We start from the raw sequence: 27,081 nt of genomic DNA on the forward strand, positions 1-27,081 counted from the left end.
TATTTAATAATATAGAAGACAACAGAGGGTTCTCTAAACATATGTTGGAAGCTTATATCACGGTTCTTCCCAAACCGGGGAAACCACCCATAAAGCCCGAGAATTTTAGACCAATATCCCTGTTAAAATCAAACCAAAATCCTGGCGGGCAGACTTAACAGAATCCTCACTAAATTAATTGCTCCTGACCAAGTTGGATTTGTCCCGGGGAGGGAGGCGAGGGATAACACCCTTAGAATTTTACAACTCACTTCTTATGCACGTAATAACAATATCCCCATGATTCTAGTTTCTACAGATGCCGAAAAGGCTTTTGATAGGGTGAGCTGGAGGTTTCTAGGCTCAGTTTTGAGACAAATGAACATCAGCGAAGAATTTATCTCTAGAGTTTTTGCTTTATACTCCAACCCTACTGCTAGAATAAGGACTAATGACACCCTCTCGGATTCCTTTGCTATCACAAACGGAACAAGGCAGGGATGTCCTCTATCTCCTATCCTCTTTGCCCTTTCCATCGAGGCCCTGGCCCAAAAGATTAGGCTTAACCCTCAGATCTCAGGTATAAAAATTAAAGACACTGAACACAAACTAGCACTATATGCTGATGACGTCATCTTCACCCTGACTGATCCTTCCCAATCATTGACAGCCCTCCTAAGTGAATTTACCGAGTATGGAGCCCTCTCTAACTTCCATCTTAACGTTTCCAAATAGGAAATATTAAACATCAACTTACCGCGGGAGGCCATGACATCCTTGCAGACTGCCACATCGTTGGTGATTCAACCCTTTAAAATGAAATATCTCGGGATATACCTCACTGCAGATCCTCAGGATTTGTTTCAAACTAACTTTGAACCCCTTAAGGTTAACATTACCAACGACCTCTCCAGCTGGAGTAATAAAAAAATACTCTTGGATTGGAAGGACGCAGGTTGTCAAAATGAATATCCTTCCAAGGATCCTCTACCTATTTCAGACCCTCCCCATACCACTACCTAGACAATACATTCCCAGCCTTCAAAATATCATAGGACAATACATTTGGCACAAGACCAAACCTCGTATCCCGAAAAACACATTATACCTTCCCAGACTTAGGGGAGGCCTGGGAGTTCCTAACATTGAACTCTATAGAAGGGCCACAATTTTGCAACACTTGATAGAATGGTGCCACAACTCATTAGATAAAAGATGGGTACAGCTGGACCGAGCAATATTACATATAGATAATATGGGTACACTGGCATGGATGCCGTCCAAGGCTAGACCTACAAAGGTCACCCACTATCCCCTCTGGACGGAGTTCTTTGCAACGTGGGATGGGATCGTAAAGACCTCATCCCATGTCTCCTCTTGCTTCGCGCCCATGACCCCCTACGGACCCAACTTAGAGGCACTCTCTGGTAAATTTCCTCGTGTACATAACTCTGCACAACACATTAGGTTACTGACGACGTGTAACATTTTGGAAGGGACGAAAATACTGCCAAAAGAAGAGATAGAGGAGAGATGTGGAATGAGCTTCCCATCCTGGCTAGACTACACACGTTTAGTACACTATATACAATCACACAAAATAGAAGTGATTTCTTCAGACCCCTCACGGCCTTTGAAAACCTATGCACACAACAATCACAACCTAAACACACCATCTCCAAAATTTATTCTATTCTCTCTACTAACGAGGGAACGATGTATCCGTCATTCATACATAGATGGGCCACAGACTTAGACAGACAAATTAACCCTCAGGATTGGGACAGAGCCTTTAAGCAATTAAAGGAGGCCTCGGTTTCATCAAGCATTATAGAAATGAATTATAAATTAATGGCCAGATGGTACCTGACACCGGCTAGAATTAGCCGGATCTATGGGAAGGGGAACGGGAGGTGTTGGAGGGGATGTGGAGGGGAGGCAGATATGTTACATATTTGGTGGTCTTGTGAGGTGCTGGGCTCTTTGTGGCCGGATGTGTTGACAGAAATAAATAACAAACTAGGGATAAAGATTCCAAACGACCCGGGTATCCTGATCTTCCTGAGCCTACCCAAGGTTAAGAATAAACCCAAAAGATCCCTCCTCTACCTCATGCTAAATAGTATCAAGTCCCTCATTCCAAGGAAATGGAAATCTAGAGACACCCCCTCATTATCGGAATGGAAGGCACAGGTTTCCTCATTATTAAAATTAGAGAGATACCATTACATGAAAAGTCCCTCATTCCAAGGAAATGGAAATCTAGAGGCACCCCCTCATTATCGGAATGGAAGGCACAGGTTTCCTCATTATTAAAATTAGAGAGATACCATTACATGAAAAGCGGGAATTTAGAAATCTACAATGCCATGTGCGAGTTGTGGAAACCTACGGCTGATAGGTAGTTCCTCACATATTTGTATTTCTACCCCCCTCCCTTTTTTTTTCCCCCTCCTTCCCTTTTTCTCACCTCTCCTCATTTTCCTCTCTTCTGGATTCTTTCCCTTACCCCTGACTTTGTTGTATTTACGTTTCTTTATCATGCTTCATGTCAGACACAGCTGTTGATCTCTATTGATAAAACTTAATTGTCGTTCTTGGTCCCCTGTTGGGACTCTCGTCTGTTACTCAATATCAATAAGTACAGTTTTCTTTGATATAACAGGCAACTTTATATATAATAAAATTAAAAAAAATTTGAGCAACGCACTACCTGTAAGGGTTTAGGTTATGGACTGTTCAGAAACCTCATGTCTGGAATATTGGCCCTTTATGATATATCATCTTTGAAGACCCTGTTTTTACTGTTTTTCTCAATTGCCTGACTATGTTAACATTTTATGTAACAATGAGAACATATGTTATGTATATTTGTTTGTTACTCAATAAAAATTTAAAATAAAAAAAAATTAATTAAAAAAAAATATATGTGAAAGCGAAAACTAGCAGCAACCTCCGGGGGGAACAAGCCACCCTGTATGGAGGGATAAACATAATCTGGGTTACCCACATGTGTAGTAGTAGGGAGCGGTAGGGAACTCGCCTCTCGGAGGACAGAACCCCCAGAGGAGGATGCTCAGCAGACCCCTGATTCCCCGAGCCCGAGGAACAGGGTGCTCTAGTATGGCATATCGAACATAACTGATTGACCTGTGTCAACAGGGCCAATTCGCATTCTTCACAAGCCAAAGAATCTGAAATTTGAACAGTCTCAGCATCAGAGTCCTCCATAACTAGATATAGAATATATTAATATGGACTAAAGAAAAAACTTAAACGGCACCTGGCACCCACAATGGCTGGGGCACTCACCACCTCCTAGAACCAGACACAAGCAGACTCTTATTTTTCAGTCTCCACACGGTCAGGAATGCGGAAATGGAAGACCAGAACGTAAACACGTCCAGTTACAAGGTGAACCATACAGTAAAAAAAAAGCGCGCCCAACCATAAGGTCGCGTCACTTCAAAAGGCCTTTATGTTCTAAGCCAAGAGCCCAGTTAACACTACACATAAGCAGATTGAATCACATAACAAACATGATTTAAAAACCCCTGTTCAATAATCCCCCTCGGCAGATATTAACCCTCGATTCGAAGATACCAAAGGAGCCTCCCTGAGGCCCTATAAATATACCTAATAAGTCCCGCAAGATAGTTCCTTACGGGAAACAAATAAGTTACAGTACATTCTGATGAAGTAAAATGAAACGATCTTACCGGAATCTACGCCGTGGAACAGGCTTCAAGTGTGACGAATAGTAGCAGCGCCTCCACCATAGACTTGAGAGAAGAAAGCAGGCAGCGAAGCGAAGTTAGACAACGCTGATTGCTTGTGGAGCTGTTAATATGAGTCGGGATGGTTTCGCAGAAAGGCTCTCCCTGCATCTCCGGACTCTAACTTTCATCCAGGCCCTAACTGAGAGACTGAGAGACCAAACAAACTTCTGACACTTCTCTGCCAACCTCCTGGGATGAAAGGCAAAGAATGACTGGGGGATGAGGGAAGTGGGAGGACTATTTAAGCCTTTGGCTGGGGTGTCTTTGCCTTCTCCTGGTGGCCAGGTTCTTATTTCCCAAAAGTAATGAATGCAGCTGTGGACTCTTTCCATTTAGGTAGAAAAAATAACCAACATGCAAAATAAAGACCTGAGACAACTGCCTAAAGGACATCCTACCAAACGCTGTCTCAGAAGAAGCAAAAACATTAGAATGGTAGAAACAATAAGCAAATTAGACCAAATAGCTGCCTAGCAAAATTGGTTCAAACATTCTAAAAACACAAAAAATGGCAACTGGTCTGAAAGAATGAGCAGAAAGTCATCTAGGATAAGGCCAGCCTGCCTCCAAAAAAATATATGATAAAAAGCTTTTGCCACAAAGCCAAAAAAACAGCAGAAATATTCTGATAGTCATAGAACCAGCAAAAGAAACAAACTAAAACGTTTGCCTGAAAACTCTAGTAGTGTCAACATAACACAATAAAGTTCAAACAGAATCCAAAAAATGAAAAGACCACTATGAAAACCATAAAAGACACGAAGATTATCAATCTTCTCAGAGAACATAGCTAAAAAGGACAAAAATGGACTATTCAAAGAACTGGTAGATAAATCCTTATCCAGCCCGACATGCAAAAATAGCCAGAAATCTAAGAATTCAAGAAAAAGAAAAAAAAAAACTTTATTCAAACACCAAAAATACAGGCCTTTCAGACCTTTAAATAACAATTCCCCTTGTCACAGACTTACAAGCTTGTATGAGAAACTCAGTAACTGAACAAATAGTTCAAAGACAAAGAGGGTGTCTGCTTCTATCGCCATGCAGTCAGGCAGAGAAAACTATAATCCAGATATAAAAAAGGACCTAAAAAACATAATTTATGCTTACCTGATAAATTCATTGTTTTCATGGTGGTCCACGATCCATTACTCCTAGGAATTAGTCTTCTCTACCAATAGGAGGAAGCAAAGATTCCCAAACCCCAAGAGCCCTATAAAACCCCTAACACCTTACGCATACCTCAGTCTAAGGTATAGCCAAGCAAAGTGAGATCAGAAAAAGGAATAAAAGCCATACAAGGAGCAGGGAAAAAAGATGTGCTAAAGAAAAAAAATAATCCTAAAAATATATAAGGGTGGGGTCTCCTGGACTCTCACCACCAAGAATGAAATTAAATCCACAACCATAATAAAATTAAAAATGTAATGCACTTAAAATATATAAAACAGGCAAATATATCAAACAGGCAACAACAAAAAATCAAACAGACAACTGCCTGAAAAACCTTCCTACTAAAGGCTGCTTCAGAAAAAGCAAAAACATCAAAATGGTAGAATTTTGTAAAAGAATGCAAATAAGACCAAATAGCTGCCTTGCAAATCTGGTCAACTAAAGCCTCATTCTTGAAGGCCTAAGAAGTGGCAACTGACCTAGTAGAATGAGCAGTAATCTGCTGCGGTGGAGGCTGACCTGCCTCCAAGTAAGCCTCATGAATCAAAAGTTTCAACCAAGAGGCCAAAGAAAAAGCAGAAACTTTCTGACCTTTCCTAGAACCAGAAATGGGATTAGCACACAAAGAAAGAACAACCTCTCTGCTAAATTTGTCTGAAGAAACAAAATTAGGCAAAAAGTCAAAAGAAGTCCGTAAAAGTTCATTATCCTGATGAAAAATCAAATGAGGATCACAAAAAAGAGCAAATTCAGAAAATTTTCTAACAAAAGAGTTCGCCAAAAAAAATAAGACTTTTCAAGAAAGCAGTTTAATATCCACCTTATGCATAGGTTCAAAAGGAGGAGCCTGCAAAACCCTTAACATCAAGTTAAGATTCCATGGAGGAGAAATTGGCTTGATTACAAGTTAAATACGGACCAAAGCCTGAACAAAAAAGCATGAATATCAGGAAGATTAGCAATCTTCATATGGCAGAAAACTGAAAGAGAAGAAATCTGCCCCTTCAGAGAACTGGCAGCTAGGCCACATACCAAATCCTGTGAGGCCAAGCTGGGGCAATAAGGATCACTGAAGATTTCTCTAGGCTTAACTTAGAAATCCATCTGGGTAGATGTACCAGAGAAGGAAACTGATAAGCAAGCTGAAATGACAAAGAGCTACTAGAGCATGCATAAATGTTGCTTGAGGATCCCTGGACCTCGCAAAGTACCTGGAAAGTTTATTGTTTAACCCCTTAATGACCGAGGACGTGCAGGGTACGTCCTCAGAAAAATGGCAGTTAACGCCTGAGGACGTACCCTGCACGTCCTCGGTGTGGAAAGCAGCTGGAAGCGATCCTGCTCGCTTCCAGCTGCTTTCCGGTTATTGCAGTGATGCCTCGATATGGAGGCATCCTGCAATAACCTTTTACGGCCATCCGATGCAGAGAGAGCCACTCTGTGGCCCTCTCTGCACCGGACATCGATGGCCGGTATCGTTGGTGGGTGGGAGCCGGTGTGGGAGGTGGGTGGCGGCCATCGATGGCCCTGGTCATGTGGAGGGGTGCGGGATCGTGGACGGGGAAGTCCGGGGGAGCGCGCGGGCGCGCGCACGAGGGGGCGGGGGCGGGCGCGTGCACGGGGAGGGAGCGGGTGGGAACCGCTACACTACAGAAAAAATGTGTCCCAAAACAAAATAAAAGTGGGACCTATAATGTTAAAAAAAAACCCTTAGGTGTCATTTAGGTGGTGGGGGTTGGTCCGTGGGGGGGAGCTACACTACAGAATTTTTTTAAAAAATAAATAAAAAATAAACATTTGATTGTGCAAACTGGGTACTGGCAGACAGCTGCCAGTACCCAAGATGGCCCCCAATAAGGCAGAGGGGGAGGCTTACGGCTAGATTTAGAGTTTTGTCGGTAACGACCCGCGTAGGTAACGCCGGCTTTTTTCTGGCCGCACCTTTAAAATAACTCTGGTATTGAGAGTCCACAGAATGGCTGCGTTAGGCTCCAAAAAAGGAGCGTACAGCATATTTAACGCCACTGCAACTCTCGATACCAGAGTTGCTTACGGACGCGGCCAGCCTCAAAAACTTGCTCGTGCACGATTCCCCCATAGAAAACAATGGGGCTGTTTGAGCTGAAAAAAAAACCTAACACCTGCAAAAAAGCCGCGTTCAGCTCCTAACGCAGCCCCATTGTTGTCTATGGGGAAACACTTCCTACGTCTGCACCTAACACCCTAACATGTACCCCGAGTCTAAACACCCCTAACCTTACACTTATTAACCCCTATTCTGCCGCCCCCGCTATCGCTGACCCCTGTATATTATTTTTAACCCCTAATCTGCCGCTCCGTAAACCGCCGCTACTTACATTATCCCTATGTACCCCTAATACCACCGACCCCTATATTATATTTATTAACCCCTAATCTGCCCCCCACAACGTCGCCTCCACCTGCCTACACTTATTAACCCCTAATCTGCCGAGCGGACCGCACCGCTATTATTATAAAGTTATTAACCCCTAATCCGCCTCACTAACCCTATAATAAATAGTATTAACCCCTAACCTGCCCTCCCTAACATCGCCGACACCTAACTTCAAACATTAACCCCTAATCTGCCGACTGGAGCTCACCGCTATTCTAATAAATGTATTAACCGCTAAAGCTAAGTCTAACCCTAACACTCCCCTAAGTTAAATATAATTTACATCTAACGAAATTAATTAACTCTTATTAAATAAATTATTCCTATTTAAAGCTAAATACTTACCTGTAAAATAAATCCTAATATAGCTACAATATAAATTATATTTATATTATAGCTATTTTAGGATTTATATTTATTTTACAGGTAACTTTGTATTTATTTTAACCAGGTACAATAGCTAAAATAGTTAAAATAATTACAAAATTACCTGTAAAATAAATCCTAACCTAAGTTACAATTAAACCTAACACTACACTATCAATAAATTAATTAAATAAAATACCTACAATTACCTACAATTAAACCTAACACTACACTATCAATAAATTAATTAAATACAATATCTACAAATAAATACAATGAAATAAACTAACTAAAGTACAAAAAATAAAAAAGAACTAAGTTACAAAAAATAAAAAAATATTTACAAACATCAGAAAATTTTTACAACAATTTTAAACTAATTACACCTACTCTAAGCCCCCTAATAAAATAAGAAAGACCCCCAAAATAAAAAAAATGCCCTACCCTATTCTAAATTACTAAAGTTCAAAGCTCTTTTACCTTACCAGCCCTGAACAGGGCCCTTTGCGGGGCATGCCCCAAAGAATTCAGCTCTTTTGCCTGTAAAAAAAACACATACAATACCCCCCCCCAACATTACAACCCACCACCCACATACCCCTAATCTAACCCAAACCCCCCTTAAATAAACCTAACACTAAGCCCCTGAAGATCTTCCGACCTTATCTTCACCATACCAGGTTCACCGATCGATCCAGAAGAGCTCCTCCGATGTCCTGATCCAAGCCCAAGCGGGGGGCTGAAGAGGTCCATGATCCGGCTGAAGTCATCATCCAAGCGGGAGCTGAAGAGGTCCATGATCCGGCTGAAGTCTTCATCCAAGCGGGAGCTGAAGAGGTCCATGATCCGGCTGAAGTCTTCTATCAACGGCATCTTCAATCTTCTTTCTTCGGGAGCCATCATCTTCCATCCGACGCGGAACATCCTCTTCTCCCGACGCCTACTCGCCGAATGACGGTTCCTTTAAATGACGTCATCCAAGATGGCGTCCCTCGAATTCCGATTGGCTGATAGGATTCTATCAGCCAATCGGAATTAAGGTAGGAATATTCGGATTGGCTGATGGAATCAGCCAATCAGAATCAAGTTCAATCCGATTGGCTGATCCAATCAGCCAATCAGATTGAGCTCGCATTCTATTGGCTGATTCCATCAGCCAATCAGAATATTCCTACCTTAATTCCGATTGGCTGATAGAATCCTATCAGCCAATCGGAATTCGAGGGACGCCATCTTGGATGACGTCATTTAAAGGAACCGTCATTTGGCGAGTAGGCGTCGGGAGAAGAGGATGTTCCGCGTCGGATGGAAGATGATGGCTCCCGAAGAAAGAAGATTGAAGATGCCGTTGATAGAAGACTTCAGCCGGATCATGGACCTCTTCAGCTCCCGCTTGGATGAAGACTTCAGCCGGATCATGGACCTCTTCAGCTCCCGCTTGGATGATGACTTCAGCCGGATCATGGACCTCTTCAGCCCCCCGCTTGGGCTTGGATCAGGACATCGGAGGAGCTCTTCTGGATCGATCGGTGAACCTGGTATGGTGAAGATAAGGTAGGAAGATCTTCAGGGGCTTAGTGTTAGGTTTATTTAAGGGGGGTTTGGGTTAGATTAGGGGTATGTGGGTGGTGAGTTGTAATGTTGGGGGGGGGTATTGTATGTGTTTTTTTTACAGGCAAAAGAGCTGAATTCTTTGGGGCATGCCCCGCAAAGGGCCCTGTTCAGGGCTGGTAAGGTAAAAGAGCTTTGAACTTTAGTAATTTAGAATAGGGTAGGGCATTTTTTTATTTTGGGGGTCTTTGTTATTTTATTAGGGGGCTTAGAGTAGGTGTAATTAGTTTAAAATTGTTGTAATATTTTTCTGATGTTAGTAAATATTTTTTTATTTTTTGTAACAGTTCTTTTTTATTTTTTGTACTTTAGTTAGTTTATTTCATTGTATTTATTTGTAGATATTGTATTTAATTAATTTATTGATAGTGTAGTGTTAGGTTTAATTGTAGGTAATTGTAGGTATTTTAGTTAATTAATTTATTGATAGTGTAGTGTTAGGTTTAATTGTAACTTAGGTTAGGATTTATTTTACAGGTAATTTTGTAATTATTTTAACTATTTTAGCTATTGTACCTGGTTAAAATAAATACAAAGTTACCTGTAAAATAAATATAAATCCTAAAATAGCTATAATATAAATATAATTTATATTGTAGCTATATTAGGATTTATTTTACAGGTAAGTATTTAGCTTTAAATAGGAATAATTTATTTAATAAGAGTTAATTAATTTCGTTAGATGTAAATTATATTTAATTTAGGGGGGTGTTAGTGTTAGGGTTAGACTTAGCTTTAGGGGTTAATACATTTATTAGAATAGCGGTGAGCTCCAGTCGGCAGATTAGGGGTTAATGTTTGAAGTTAGGTGTCGGCGATGTTAGGGAGGGCAGATTAGGGGTTAATACTATTTATTATAGGGTTAGTGAGGCGGATTAGGGGTTAATAACTTTATTATAATAGCGGTGCGGTCCGCTCGGCAGATTAGGGGTTAATAAGTGTAGGCAGGTGGAGGCGACGTTGTGGGGGGCAGATTTGGGGTTAATAAATATAATATAGGGGTCGGCGGTGTTAGGGGCAGCAGATTAGGGGTACATAAGTATAACGTAGGTGGCGGTCGGCAGATTAGGGGTTAAAAAAATTTAATCGAGTGGCGGCGATGTGGAGGGACCTCGGTTTAGGGGTACATAGGTAGTTTATGGGTGTTAGTGTACTTTAGAGCACAGTAGTTAAGAGCTTTATGAACCGGCGTTAGCCCAGAAAGCTCTTAACTACTGACTTTTTTCTGCAGCTGGAGTTTTGTCGTTAGATTTCTAACGCTCACTTCAGCCACGACTCGGAGTTAGAAAGATCCCATTGAAAAGATAGGATACGCAATTGACGTAAGGGGATCTGCGGTATGGAAAAGTCGCGGCTGCAAAGTGAGCGTTAGACCCTTTCCTGACTGACTCCAAATACCGGCGGTAGCCTAAAACCAGCGTTAGGAGCCTCTAACGCTGGTTTTCACGGCTACCGGCAAACTCCAAATCTAGGCCTTAGAGAGCTGTTTTGGGGGGGGGATCAGGGAGGTTGGGGGCTAAGGGGGGGATCCTAAACACAGCATATGTAAATATGCTTTTTTTTTTTTTTCTTAAAAAAAAAAAAAAAAACTTATTTTAGTACTGGCAGACTTTCAGCCAGTACTTAAGATGGCGGGGACAATTGTGGGGTGGGGGAGGGAAGGGAGCTGTTTGGGAGGGATCAGGGGGTGGGATGTGTCAGGTGGGAGGCTGATCTCTACACTAAAGCTAAAATTAACCCTGCAAGCTCCCTACAAACTACCTAATTAACCACTTCACTGCTAGCCATAATACACGTGTGATGCGCAGCAGCATTTAGCGACTTTCTAATTACCAAAAAGCAACGCCAAAGTCATATATGTCTGCTATTTCTGAACAAAGGGCATCCCAGAGAAGCATTTACAACCATTTGTGCCATAATTGCACAAGCTGTTTGTAAATAATTTCAGTGAGAAACCTAAAATTGTGAAAAAATTTACGTTTTTTTTTATTTGATCGCATTTGGCGGTGAAATGGTGGCATGAAATATACCAAAATGGGCCTAGATCAATACTTGGGGTTGTCTACTACACTACACTAAAATTAACCCTAGAAGCTCCCTACATGCTCCCTAATTAACCCCTTCACTGCTGGGCATAATACACGTATTGTGCGCAGTGGCATTTAGCAGCCTTCTAATTACCAAAAAGCAAAGCCAAAGCCATATATGTCTGGGGGTCGATCCGATAAAAATCGTCGCCCGCAAAAGCCGGCGACGCCAATATTTGCGCTGGTTTGGTATCCTATATACGGCGTAACCTAGAAGTTACGCGCGTATATTTCTGCCGTCGCCCGTAGTTTTTTGGGCTATAGGCAGGTATACTAAACCAGCGCAGTTTGGTATCCAATATGCAGCGTAAGGACATACGTGGCGAAAATGGAGAAAATTTACTCCATTTTCACCTCGACACAAAAAGCAGCCGTAAGAAGCCTTACGCTGACTATTGGAGCCCCGTAACTCCCTAAACTAGCTAGAAAATAAACCTAACACCTAACGCATGCGCAATGTCTATCTACCTGTCACCCGCGATCTGCTAAATAAAACCTAACACCTAACGCATGCGCAATGTCTATCTACCTGTCAACCGCGATCCCCCCCCCCCGAAATCCCTAATAAAGTTATTAACCCCTAAACCGCCGCTCCCGGACCCCGCCGCCATCTACATAAACTAACCCCCTACTGTGAGCCCCTAAAACCGCCGCAATCTACTTTATCTATCCCCTAATCTGACCCCTAAAACCGCCGCCACCTATATAAAAATTATTAACCCCTAATCTAATCCCCCTATACCGCCGCCACCTATATTAATATTATTAACCCCTAATTTAATCTACCTACCCCGCCGCCAGCTATATTATCTATATTAACCCTAAGTATATTATAGTTAATATAGTTATTACATTATATATATTAACTATATTAACCCTAATTATATTAGGGTTAATATAGTTACTATAGTATTTATATTAACTATATTAACTCTATCTAACCCTAACACCCCTAACTAAATTTATAATAAATTAATCTAATTCATATTATAAACTAAAATATTCCTATTTAAATCTAAATACTTACCTATAAAATAAACCCTAAGATAGCTACAATATAATTAATAATTACATTGTAGCTATGTTAGGGTTAATATTTATTTTACAGGTAAATTGTTAATTATTTTAACTAGGTCTAATAGCTATTAAATAGTTATTAACTATTTAATAGCTACCTAGTTAAAATAATTACCCAATTACCTGTAAAATAAATCCTAACCTAAGTTACAAATACACCTACACTATCAAGAAATTAAATAAACTACAAATATCTATCTAAAAATACAATTAAATTAACTAAACTAAATTACAAAAACAAACAAACACTAAATTACAAAAAATAAAAAAAAGATTACAAGATTTTTAAGCTAATTACACCTATTCTAAGCCCCCTAATAAAATAATAAAGCCCCACAAAATAAAAAAATTCCCTGCCCTATTCTAAATTAAAAAAAAGTTCAAAGCTCTTTACCTTACCAGCCCTTAAAAGGGCCTTTTGTGGGGCATGCCCCAAAGAATTCAGCTCTTTTGCATTTAAAAACATATACAATACCCCCCCCCATTACAACCCACCACCCACATACCCCTATTCTAAACCCACCCAAACCCCCCTTAAAAAAGCCTAACACTACCCCCCTGAAGATCTCCCTACCTTGTCTTCACCACACCGGGCCGAACTCCTCATCCGATCCGGGCGATGTCTTGCTCCAAGCGGCAAAGAAGAATTCTTCCTCCGGCGACGTCTTCCTCCAAGCGGCAAAGAAGAATTCTTCCTCCGGCGACGTCTTCCTCCAAGCGGCAAAGAAGAATTCTTCCTCCGGCGACGTCTTCCTCCAAGCGGCAGCAAAGTCTTCATCCTTCCGGCGGCATCTTCAATCTTCTTTTTTGGCTCCGCCCCTGCGGAGCATCCATCCTGGCCGACGACTGAACGACGAATGAGGTACCTTTAAATGACGTCATCCAAGATGGCGTCCGCCGAATTCCGATTGGCTGATAGGATTCTATCAGTCAATCGGAATTAAGTTAGAAAAATCTGATTGGCTGATTGAATCAGCCAATCAGATTCAAGTTCAATCCGATTGGCTGAACCATCTTGGATGACGTCATTTAAAGGAACCTCATTCGTCAGGAAGTCGTCGTGCCGGAAGGATGCTCCGCGGCGGAGGAGCGAAGTAAGAAGATTGAAGATGCCGATTTGCTTGAAGACGTCGCCGATGGAAGAAGACTCTCTGCCGCTTGCTTCAAGACATCGCCCGGATGGAAGAAGACTTCACTGCCGCTTGCTGGAACACATCGCCCGGATCGGATCAGGAGTTCTGCCCGGCGGGGTGAATACAAGGTAGGGAGATCTTCAGGGGGGCTAGTGTTAGGTTTATTTAAGGGGGGTTTGGGTTAGATTAGGGGTATGTGGGTGGTGGGTTGTAATGTTGGGGGGGTGGTATTGTGTTTTTTTTGCAGGAAAAAGAGTAGTTTTCTTTGGGGCATGCCCCCACAAAAGGCCCTTTTAAGGGCTGGTAAGGTAAAAGAGCTTTGAACTTGTTTTAATTTAGAATAGGGTAGGGAATTTTTTTATTTTGGGGGGCTTTATTATTTTATTAGGGGGCTTAGAATAGGTGTAATTAGCTTAAAAATCTTGTAATCTTTTTTTTTATTTTTTGTAATTTAGTTTAGTTTATTTAATTGTATTTTTAGATAGATATTTGTAGTTTATTTAATTTATTGATAGTGTAGGTGTATTTGTAACTTAGGTTAGGATTTATTTTACAGGTAATTGGGTAATTATTTTAACTAGGTAGCTATTAAATAGTTAATAACTATTTAATAGCTATTATACCTAGTTAAAATAATTAACAATTTACCTGTAAAATAAATATAAACCCTAACATAGCTATAATGTAATTATTAATTACATTGTAGCTATCTTAGGGTTTATTTTATAGGTAAGTATTTAGATTTAAATAGGAATATTTTAATTACTAATATTAATATTAGATTTATTTTAATAAGAGTTTAGTTAGGATGTTAGAGTTAGATAGGGTTATTATACTTAATATATATATAATATAATAACGATATTAACTATATTAACCCTAATATAATTAGGGTTAATATAGTTAATATATATAATATAATAACTATATTAACTATATTAACCCTAATATAATTAGGGTTAATATAGTTAATATAGCTGGCGGCGGTGTAGGGGGATTAGATTAGGGGTTAATACATTTATTATAGGTGGCCGCGGTGTAGGGGGATGTAGATTGTAGGCAAAAGAGCAGTTTACTTTGTGACAAAGCCCCGCCAAAAGCCCTTTTAAGGGCTGGCAAAAGAGCTGTTACTTTGGGGCATGCCCCGCAAAAAGCCCTTTTAAGGGCTGGCAAAAGAGCTGTTACTTTGGGGCAATGTCACGCAAAAAGCCCTTTTCAGGGCTATTTGTAGGGTTAGACTTAGGTTTAGTGGTAGGGATAGTTTAGTATTTTAGGGGTTAAATAATTTAATATAGATGGCGGCGGGGTAGGGGGATTAGATTAGGGGTTAATAATTTTAAAATAGCGGCGGGGTAGGGGCTCACTTTAGGGGGTTATAGATTTAATATAGCTGGCGGCGGTTTAGGGGTTAATAACTTTATTAGGTAGCGGCGGTTTAGGGGTTAATACATATTTTATTGTTAGGCTAGTGAGGGGGGATAGCGGATAGAGGGTTAGACGTGTCGGGCTATGTTAGGGAGGCGTGTTAGACGTGTCGGGCTATGTTAGGGAGGCGTGTTAGACGTGTCGGGCTATGTTAGGGAGGCGTGTTAGACGTGTCGGGCTATGTTAGGGAGGCGTGTTAGACAGTGCGGGTGATTTAGACTTTAGTCAGGTTTTGTAGGCGCCGGCAGTTTCTAACGTGCCGCAAGTCACTGGCGACGCCAGAAATTTGTACTTGCGCAGATTTCTGGACATCGCTGGTTTGTGAGGCTTGCGCCACTTTAGCAAGTGACGGCGCCGCATATTGGATGGCTCGAGTTGCGAGCTGAAACTGCGGGCGACGCGGGTTCCCTCGCTTGCGCCGCAAACTGCAATCTATATCGGATCGCGCCCCTGCTATTTCTGAACAAAGGGGATCCCAGAGAAGCATTTACAACCATTTATGCTATAATTGCATAAGTTGTTTGTAAATAATTTCAGTGAGAAACCTAAAGTTTGTGAAAAAATTTGTGAAAAAGTGAACAAATTTTTTTTATTTGATCGCATTTGGCGGTGAAATGGTGGCATGAAATATACCAAAATGGGCCTAGATCAATACTTTGGGATGTCTTCGAAAAAAAAATATATACATGTCAATGGATATTCAGGGATTCCTGAAAGATATTAGTGTTCCAATGTAACTAGCGCTAATTTTGAAAAAAAGTGGTTTGGAAATAGCAAAGTGCTACTTGTATTTATGGCCCTATAACTTGCAAAAAAAGCAAAGAACATGTAAACATTGGGTATTTCTAAACTCAGGATAAAATTTAGAAACTATTTAGCATGGGTGTTTTTTGGTGGTTGTAGATGTGTAACAGATTTTGGGGGTCAAAGTTAGAAAAAGTGTGTTTTTTTCCATTTTTTCCTCATATTTTATAATGTTTTTTATAGTAAATTATAAGATATGATGAAAATAATGGTATCTTTAGAAAGTCCATTTAATGGTGAGAAAAAGGGTATATAATATGTGTGGGTACAGTAAATGAGTAAGAGGAAAATTACAGCTAAACACAAACACTGCAAAAATGTAAAAATAGCCTTGGTCCCAAACGGACAGAAAATGGAAAAGTGCTGCGGTCATTAAGGGGTTAAACAAGAGGTGATCAGATCTATCTTTGGGAGACCCCAAAGATCCACAATCTGAATGAACACATACTAGTGAAGAGACCACTCCCTGGATGTAGAGATTGACGGCTGAGAAAGTCCACTTCCCAGTTGTTCACCCCTGGAATATGTATCATAGAAACTAGACAAGAACTGATTTCTGCCCATGAGAGAATTCGAGACACCTCCCTCATGCCTAGGGAATTGTGAGTTCCTTCCTGATGATTGAGATAAGCCACTGCTGTTGACATTGTCTGAAAATGAAGATGATATTTTTTTTTTTTTTCCCAACAGAGGCCAAGCTTGAAGAGCCCTGAAAATAAGTCGGATTTTCTAGAAAATATATAGGAAACCTCACCTCCAAAGGACCCCAAACTCCCTGTGTGCTCTCAAGGACCCCCAAACAGCTCCCCAACCTGAGAGACTTGCACCTGTAGTGATCACAATCCAGTTAGGATGAGCAAAATAAGACCCCTAAATAATAAACTGATGATAAAGCCACCAAGTTAAAGAATGACTTGTACTGAGATCCAAAAATATATTTTGAGGTAGCAGAGTATAGTCTCTGCACCATTGACAAAGCATACAAACCAAGAGGTCTTTTGTGAAAACGAGCAAATGGAATTGCATCTGAAGCTGCAATCATAAGACCTAGAACTCCATACAAAGAGCCACCAAGGAGAAAGAGAGAGGCTGAAGGTTCAAACAAGCTGACACCAAATTTAACCTACTCTGCTATATTAGAGAAAGACTAATCTATTTGAAATCCCCAAAAAGTTACCTTTGTTTAAGGAATCATTAACCATGTTAATGAGTTGGTCGGTGAGAGATTCTACTAAAGGTACGAAAACAGTGCATCCAGGTACGAAAAAAGTGCAATACCTTGAGTTCTGATCACAGACAAAAGGGCACCCAGAACCTTTGTAAAAATTCTTGGAGCTGTAGTCAGACCAAATGGTAGAGCAACAAACTAAAAATGCTTGTCCAGAAAGGGAATCTTCAGAAACTGGAAATGTTCTCTCTGTGGTTTTAATTTTGAACGATGGAATCCTTACAAACTTGTTTAGAGCTTTCAGATCCAGAACGTGTCAGAAAGTACCTTCTTTCTTTAGAACAATGAAGAGATTTGAACAAAATCCCATCCCCTGTTTCTTCAAAGGAACTGGAAAAACACTTCCATAGCTTCCAGATCTGAGACCGACTGGAAAAAAGCTTGAGTTTTTACAGAATTCCTTGGAACATTGGACAGAAAAAAAAACTTCCTCTAGGAGGCCTTGTTCTGAATAATATCTGATATCCCTGAGAAACAATATTCAGAGCCCAGGGTTTTAAAACTGACTGAGACCAAGCCTCCTAAAAGAGGCTAAACTTGCCCCCTACCAGAACTTCTGGATCTGGGGCCACACCTTCATACAGATTTGGTAGTGGGAATAGATTTCTTACCCTACTGAGACTTGTTCCAGTTAGCACTAGGGGGCCGATTTATCACGGCCCAAATGGGGCCGTATACCCATTTCCACACGAGCCTTCAGGCTCGCCGGAAACAAGGGTTAAGAAGCAGCAGTCTTAAGACTGCTGCTCCGTAACTCATCCGCCACCTCTGAGGCGGCGGACAGCAATCCGCCAGATCGAATACGATCAAGTTGATTGACACCCCCTGCTAGCGGCCGACTGGCTGCAAATCTGCAGGGGGCGGCATTGCACAAGCAGTTCCGCTGTCGGCATTTATCGATGTCTGGCGGACATGATCAACTACAATGGATCACGTCCACCAGACACTTGATAAATCGGCCCCTAGGTCTTCAGACTAAGCTAGGTGGTGCCTTGCTTCTGAATAGAGGAGACAACCTTTTGTTCCTTATTCTGGAAAAAGGAATGAAAATGATTAGAAGCCTTAGATTTCCCTCTAGACTTTTTGTCCTGAGGAGGAAAAGCCGCTTTACCTCCAGTAACCATAGAAATAATACAATCTAAACCAGACTCAAACAACTTCTTTCTCTGAAAGGAAAGAGATAATAATCTGGATTTTGAAACCATATCAGCAGACCAGGATTTAAGCCATAAAGCTCTCCTGACAAGGACTGCCAAAGACATGCGGTTGACATTAATCTTTATAATATCAAATACAGCATTACAAATAAAACAAATTGGCACTTTTGAGCAAACCCAAAAGATTTGTGCTAGCAGAGTCATCAGAATTTTGTTCTGAGAGACTAGACAACAGTAAGTTAAAGCAGCAGGCACATCATCAATATAAATAGCTGGCCTTAGCAAATACCCTGCTTCTAAAAAGGCCCTTCTATGTAAAGGTTCCAATTTTCTATCCAAAGGGTCATTAAAAGCCAGAGTGGAAATGGCCCCCCATCAACCTTGGGTACCGTTTCTCATAAATCAACATTAGCAGCAGGTAAAGGATATACGTTTTAAAACCTCGCAGAAGGAGCAAATTAATTAAATGGCTTAGACCTTTACCTAGAAATGACAGAGACAGCATCAGGAATAGGGAGAATGACAGTCTTAAAAATTGAATTTAAATGATTACAAGGTTTATCAGTAACTTTAGGATCTTTGATTCTTAAAGGGCAAGCCAACCCAAAAATTATTATAACTTACTTATATTATGTAATTCACTATTGGCTAGATTATGAGTTTTGCGGTAAGAGCTGCTCGGTACTAACTTGCAAGTTATTGCACCGCTAACTTCCCTACAGCGCTGGTATTACAGGTTTATAAAAACCCGGCGTTATCAGGCAAGAAGTGAGCGTAGAGCAAAATTGAGCTCCATACCGCACTCCAATACCAGCACTGCTGAAAGCTGTGGTGAGCTGGTTTTACGTGCTTGTGCACGATTTCCCCATAGACATCAATGGGGAGAGCCGGCTGAAAAAAAACCTAACACCTGCAATAAAGGAGCGTAAAGCTCCGTAACGCAGCCCCATTGATTCCTATGGGGAAACTAAATTTATGTTTACACCTAACACCCTAACATGAACCCCGAGTCTAAACACCCCTAATCTTACACTTATTAACCCCTAATCTGCCGCCCCTGACATCACCGACACTTACATTATATTTATTAACCCCTAATCTGCCGCTCCCGACATCGCCGCCACTATAATAAACATATTAACCCCTAAACCGCCGTACTCTTGCATCGCAAACACTAGTTAAATATTATTAACCCCTAATCTGCCGTCCCTAACATCGCCGCCACCTACCTACATTTATTAACCCTTAATCTGCCGCCCCCAACGTCGCCACCACTTTACTAAATGTATTAACACCTAAACCTAAGTCTAACCCTAACTTTAATATAATTAAAATAAATCTAAATAAAACCTACTATTAATAACTAAATAATTCCTACTTAAAACTAAATACTTACCTGTAAAATAAACCCTAAGCTAGCTACCATATAACTAATAGTTACATTGTAGCTAGCTTAGGTTTTATTTTTATTTCACAGGTAAGTTTGTATTTATTTTAACTAGATAGAATAGTTACTAAATAGTTATTAACTATTTAATAACTACCTAGCTAAAATAAATACAAATTTACCTGTAAAATAAAACCTAACCTGCCTTACAATAAAACCTAACCTTACACTACAATTAAATAAATTACCTAAATTAAATACAATTACCTAAATTACAAAAAAAAAAAACACTAAATTACACAATAATGATTTCTTTATCCCAATATTGATGAATATTGATGGGTTTGGGCTTGCTGACCCATCTATGAGTCTTGTTCAAATTATATTGTACAATTTATTGTGTATTTATCCTGTTCATATATCATTTTTGATTATTGTGGTATATGTTATATTGTGTTTTATGCTATATTTACCCTTTTTTTTTTTAATATTCTTTCTTTTCGCCTACCAGTGGGCTTGTGCAGATGTTTGTATCTTTAATTTTTGCTGTACTCATACCTGCCATAGTGCTCCGTCTAGGACTTTAGAGTAATTAGCTACACATACATTTGCAGTAGCGCCTCCCACAGGAATTTGGATTCCAGTTTTCACAATCTGTTAAACTTAATTTCTACTTTACAGAGCACCTCTCTCTGTCTACCTCCATAATATGAGGCAAAGAACTACTGAGAGGTAGGGGAAATGGGAAAGATTTTTATGGCTTTGTTTGCGTCTTCCTAGTGGCGAGGTGAAGCATTTCTCATAGGTTATGAATGTTCTCGTGGACTCTCACTGCCATTAGAAAGAAAAAGTGATTAGGTTTGTTAACATGTGTTGCTAGTGGAGGATATTATAACACAGTGACTGAACATGTCAGATATATTAAGGGATTTAATAAAGTTCAGACAAAATTTTTTTCTTTTCTTTAATAATTTGGATTTCAGAATCTCCTACAGATAACAGGGCATTTTCATCTGTGTGTTTTACTCAAAATAGATTATGGCTCTAAAAAGTCTCACTTTACCCTAATAAAACCCTCCCTGTGCTTAGTGGGGCAGAAGATCTATATCCCTCAGGCACATCACTCACGTGCACTCACCTGTACTGATAGTGTCATGGATTTCCTGCTTCACAGCTTCCTGCTGACTCTTTACATACAGATCATTTGTTTGTTCAGCATTAAGTGTGACTTCAGTCTTAACATCACCTGCATAGATCATATAAACATGGTCACATTTCTGCTTTTATAGCAATGCACAATAAAGTTGTAATATTAGACACACACATACACTCACCTGTGACCTTCGTCTCTCAGACATGCCACACACACGTACAATCACTTGGTCCATGCACCCCTTAGACAAATCACACACGTACACTCACCTGTACCCTTGGTCCATGCACCCCTTAGACAAATCACACACGTACACTCACCTGTAGCCTGTATCTCTCAGTCACATCACACACGTACACTCACCTGTGCCCTGTATCCCTCAGACACATCACACACGTACACTCACCTGTGCCCTGTATCCCTCAGACACATCACACACGTACACTCACCTGTGCCCTGTATCCCTCAGACACATCACACATGTACACTCACCTGTGCCCTGTATCCCTCAGACACATCACACATGTACACTCACCAGTGCTCTGTATCCCTCAGACACATCACACACGTACACTCACCAGTGCTCTGTATCCCTCAGACACATCACACACGTACACTCACCTGTGCCCTGTATCCCTCAGACACATCACACACGTACACTCACCTGTGCCCTGTATCCCTCAGACACACTTCACACATGTACACTCACCTGTGCCCTGTATCCCTCAGACACATCACACATGTACACTCACCTGTGCCCTGTATCTCTCAGCCACATCACACGTACACTCACCTGTGCCCTGTATCCCTCAGACACATCACACACGTACACTCACCTGTACCCTGTATCCCTCAGACACATCACACACGAACACTCACCTGTGCCCTGTATCCCTCAGACACATCACACATGTACACTCACCTGTGCACTGTATCCCTCAGACACATTACACACGCACACTCACCTGTACCCTGTATCCCTCAGACACATCACACACGTACACTCACCTGTACCCTGTATCCCTCAGGCACATCACACACGTACACTCACCTGTGCCCTGTATCCCTCAGACATATCACACACGTACACTCACCTGTGCCCTGTATCCCTCAGGCACATCACACATGTACACTCACCTGTTTTCTGTATCCCTCAGACACATCACACACATATACTCACCTGTGCCCTGTATCCCTCAGACACATCACACATGTACACTCACCTGTGCCCTGTATCCCTCAGACACATCACACATGTACACTCACCTGTGCCCTGTATCCCTCAGACACATCACACACATATACTCACCTGTGCCCTGTATCCCTCAGACACATCACACACGTACACTCACCTGTGCCCTGTATCCCTCAGACACATCACACACGTACACTCACCTGTGCCCAGTATCGCTCAGACACATCACACATGTACACTCACCTGTACCCTGCACCCCTCAGACACATCACACACGTACACTCACCTGCACCCTGTATCCCTCAGACACATCACACACGTACACTCACCTGTACCCTGTATCCCTCAGTCATATTAAACATGTACACTCACCTGTACCCTGAATCCCTCAGACACATCACACACGTACACTCACCTGTGCCCTCTATCCCTCAGACACATCACACATGTACACTCACCTGTACCCTGCATCCCTCAGAACATCACACACATACACTCACCTGTACTCTACATCCCTCAGACACATCACACACGTACACTCACCTGTGCCCTGTATCCCTCAGACACATCACACACGTACACTCACCTGTACCCTGCATCACTCAGACACATCACACATGTACACTCACCTGTGCCCTGTATCCCTCAGACACATCACACACGTACACTCACCTGTGCCCTGCATCCCTCAGACACATCACACACGTACACTCACCTGTAACCTGTATCCCTCAGGCACATCACACACGTACACTCACCTGTACCCTGCATCCATGAGACGCAAGTAGAGCAAAACCGTTAACGTTACCCTTAGTGTGACCTTGTGCACAATCATCATCAGAGACATGACATTTTAAGATAGATTCAGAGAGAATACAATTTTAAACAATTTTCCAATTTACTTTTATTACCTAATTTATTTTGTTCTCTTCGTATCCTTTGATAACAAGAGAATGAAGAAAATTAGATAATAGAAGTAAATTGGAAAGTTGTTTAAAATTGTATTCTCTCTGAATCTATCTGAAAATTTCTCTGATGATGATTGTGCACAAGGTCACATTAAAGGGATACTGAACCCAAATTTTTTCTCTCATGATTCAGATAGAGCATGTAATTTTTAGTATCCCTTTAAGGGTAAGGTTGACGGTTCTGCTCCCTCTCTCTGAATCATGAAAGAAAAATTAAGGGTTTCATGTCTCTTTAACGAGGCCGACATTTATTTAGCGCACCCTATACTTTGAATGGATAGCGCAGGGTTTGCTACAAACGCTCATATTACATTGGCGACATAAGTGTTACACTCGAGCACATTACAAAATAGCACTGGAAACTAAGTGCTTTTGGAGACCTGAAGAAAAATGTAAAAAAGAAAAAAAAAAAAAAAAAAAAACTTTCATGATTCAGATAGAGTAATTTTATACAACTTTCCAATGTAGTTCTGTTACCAAGAGAATGAAGCAAATGTTATTTTGTTGAAAGAGAAGCAAAGCACTACTGGGAGCTAGCTGTACACATCTGCTGACCCAATAACAAGGAGGCATTTATGTGAAGTCACCAAACATCAGCTAGCTAGTAGTGCATTGCTGTCCCCGAGCCTACCTAGGTATACTCTTCAACAAAGGATACAAAAAAAACCACAGAAAATTAAATAATAGAAGTAAATTGGAAAATTGTTTAAAATTGTATTCTCTATATGAATCACAAAAGTTTAATTTTGACTTTACCGTCCCATTAACGCCTGAATATATGTGCAATAAAAACACATATAATATATTAAAATTAAAGGGCCATAATACCCAAATGTTTAAACACTTGAAAGTGATGCAGTATAGCTTTAAAATGCTGACTAGAAAATATCTCCTCAACATCTCTATGTAAAAAAACAGAATTTATGCTTACCTGATAAATTACTTTCTCCAACGGTGTGTCCGGTCCACGGCGTCATCCTTACTTGTGGGAATATCTCTTCCCCAACAGGAAATGGCAAAGAGTCCCAGCAAAGCTGGCCATATAGTCCCTCCTAGGCTCCGCCCACCCCAGTCATTCGACCGACGGACAGGAGGAAATATATATAGGAGAAACCATATGGTACCGTGGTGACTGTAGTTAGAGAAAATAATTCATCAGACCTGATTAAAAAACCAGGGCGGGCCGTGGACCGGACACACCGTTGGAGAAAGTAATTTATCAGGTAAGCATAAATTCTGTTTTCTCCAACATTGGTGTGTCCGGTCCACGGCGTCATCCTTACTTGTGGGAACCAATACCAAAGCTTTAGGACACGGATGAAGGGAGGGAGCAAATCAGGTTACCTAAACGGAAGGCACCACAGCTTGCAAAACCTTTCTCCCAAAAATAGCCTCCAAAGAAGCAAAAGTATCAAATTTGTAAAATTTGGCAAAAGTGTGCAGTGAAGACCAAGTCACTGCCTTACATATCTGGTCAACAGAAGCCTCGTTCTTGAAGGCCCATGTGGAAGCCACAGCCCTAGTGGAGTGAGCTGTGATTCTTTCAGGAGGCTGCCGTCCGGCAGTCTCATAAGCCAATTGGATGATGCTTTTAAGCCAAAAGGAAAGAGAGGTAGAAGTCGCTTTTTGACCTCTCCTTTTACCAGAATAAACAACAAACAAGGAAGATGTTTGTCTGAAATCTTTTGTAGCCTCTAAATAGAATTTTAGAGCACGGACTACGTCCAAATTGTGTAACAAACGTTCCTTCTTTGAAACTGGATTCGGACATAAAGAAGGTACAACTATCTCCTGGTTAATATTTTTGTTAGAAACAACCTTAGGAAGAAAACCAGGCTTAGTACGCAAAACCACCTTATCTGCATGGAACACCAGATAGGGCGGAGAACACTGCAGAGCAGATAACTCTGAAACTCTTCTAGCAGAAGAAATTGCAACCAAAAAACAAAACTTTCCAAGATAGTAACTTAATATCTATGGAATGTAAAGGTTCAAACGGAACCCCTTGAAGAACTGAAAGAACTAGATTTAGACTCCAGGGAGGAGTCAAAGGTCTGTAAACAGGCTTGATCCTAACCAGGGCCTGAACAAATGCTTGAACATCTGGCACAGCTGCCAGTCTTTTGTGTAGTAAGACAGATAAAGCAGAGATCTGTCCCTTTAGAGAACTTGCAGATAATCCTTTCTCCAAACCTTCTTGTAGAAAGGAAAGAATCTTAGGAATTTTTATCTTATTCAATGGGAATCCTTTGGATTCACACCAACAGATATATATTTTCCATATTTTATGGTAAATCTTTCTAGTTACCAGTTTTCTGGCCTGAACCAGAGTATCTATCACAGAATCTGAAAACCCACGCTTCGATAGAATCAAGCGTTCAATCTCCAAGCCGTCAGCTGGAGGGAGACCAGATTTGGATGTTCGAATGGACCTTGAACAAGAAGGTCCTGTCTCAAAGGTAGCTTCCATGGTGGAACCGATGACATATTCACCAGGTCTGCATACCAAGTCCTGCGTGGCCACGCAGGAGCTATCAAGATCACCGAGGCCCTCTCCTGATTGATCCTGGCTACCAGCCTGGGAATGAGAGGAAACGGTGGAAATACATAAGCTAGGTTGAAGGTCCAAGGTGCTACTAGTGCATCTACTAGAGTCGCCTTGGGATCCCTGGATCTGGACCCGTAGCAAGGAACCTTGAAGTTCTGACGAGACGCCATCAGATCCATGTCTGGAATGCCCCATAATTGAGTTATTTGGGCAAAGATCTCCGGATGGAGTTCCCACTCCCCCGGATGGAATGTCTGACGACTCAGAAAGTCCGCCTCCCAGTTTTCCACACCTGGGATGTGGATCGCAGACAGGTGGCAGGAGTGATCCTCCGCCCATTGAATTATTTTGGTCACTTCTTTCATCGCCAGGGAACTCCTTGTTCCCCCCTGATGATTGATATACGCAACTGTCGTCATGTTGTCTGATTGGAACCTTATGAATCTGGCCTTTGCTAGATGAGGCCAAGCCCTGAGAGCATTGAATATCGCTCTTAGTTCCAGAATGTTTAATCGGGAGAAGAGACTCTTCCCGAGACCATAGACCCTGAGCTTTCAGGGATTCCCAGACCGCGCCCCAGCCCACTAGACTGGCGTCGGTCGTTACAATGACCCACTCTGGTCTGCGGAAGCTCATTCCCTGGGACAGATGGTCCAGGGTCAGCCACCAACGGAGTGAATCTCTGGTCTTCTGATCTACTTGAATCATTGGAGAAAAGTCTGTATAGTCCCCATTCCACTGTTTGAGCATGCACAGTTGTAATGGTCTTAGATGAATTCGTGCAAAAGGAACTATGTCCATTGCTGCAACCATCAACCCTACTACTTCCATGCACTGCGCTATGGAAGGACGAGGAACAGAATGAAGAACTTTACAAGTGCTTAGAAGTTTTGACTTTCTGACCTCTGTCAGAAAAATCCTCATTTCTAAGGAATCTATTATTGTTCCCAAGAAGGGAACTCTTGTCGACGGAGACAGAGAACTTTTTTCTACGTTCACCTTCCATCCGTGTGATCTGAGAAAGGCCAGAACGATGTCTGTATGAGCCTTTGCTTTTGACAGGGACGACGCTTGTATTAGAATGTCGTCCAAGTAAGGTACTACTGCAATGCCCCTCGGTCTTAGAACCGCTAGAAGGGACCCTAGTACCTTTGTGAAAATCCTTGGAGCAGTGGCTAACCCGAATGGGAGGGCCACAAACTGGTAATGTTTGTTCAGAAAGGCGAACCTTAGGAACTGATGATGTTCTTTGTGGATAGGAATATGTAGGTACGCATCCTTTAGATCCACGGTAGTCATAAATTGACCTTCCTGGATTGTAGGTAGAATCGTTCGAATGGTTTCCATTTTGAACGATGGTACTCTGAGAAATTTGTTTAGGATTTTTAAATCCAGAATTGGTCTGAAGGTTCCCTCTTTTTTGGGACCCACGAACAGATTTGAGTAAAATCCCATTCCTTGTTCCGCCATAGGAACTGGGTGTATCACTCCCATCCTTAACAGGTCTTCTACACAATGTAAGAATGCCTGTCTCTTTATTTGGTTTGAGGATAAGTGAGAAATGTGAAACCTTCCCCTTGGGGGTAGCTCCCTGA

At 41.3% G+C, this 27,081-nt stretch overlaps 1 protein-coding gene across 2 annotated transcripts in view; it reads right to left on the reverse strand.

Annotated features, from left to right (window-relative positions):
- The window catches only part of LOC128657305 (gastrula zinc finger protein XlCGF26.1-like), a 98,398-nt gene that overhangs the window by 39,119 nt on the left and 32,198 nt on the right, over window positions 1-27,081 (reverse strand). For both annotated transcript variants that reach the window (XM_053711598.1, XM_053711597.1), the window contains exon 5: window positions 20,761-20,868. In XM_053711598.1, coding sequence (XP_053567573.1) covers window positions 20,761-20,868 — 108 coding nt within the window. The remainder of the gene's footprint in view (window positions 1-20,760; window positions 20,869-27,081) is intronic.

The sequence above is a fragment of the Bombina bombina genome, chromosome 4, assembly GCF_027579735.1.
Source record: "Bombina bombina isolate aBomBom1 chromosome 4, aBomBom1.pri, whole genome shotgun sequence".
Taxonomy (NCBI): Eukaryota; Metazoa; Chordata; class Amphibia; order Anura; family Bombinatoridae; genus Bombina; species Bombina bombina.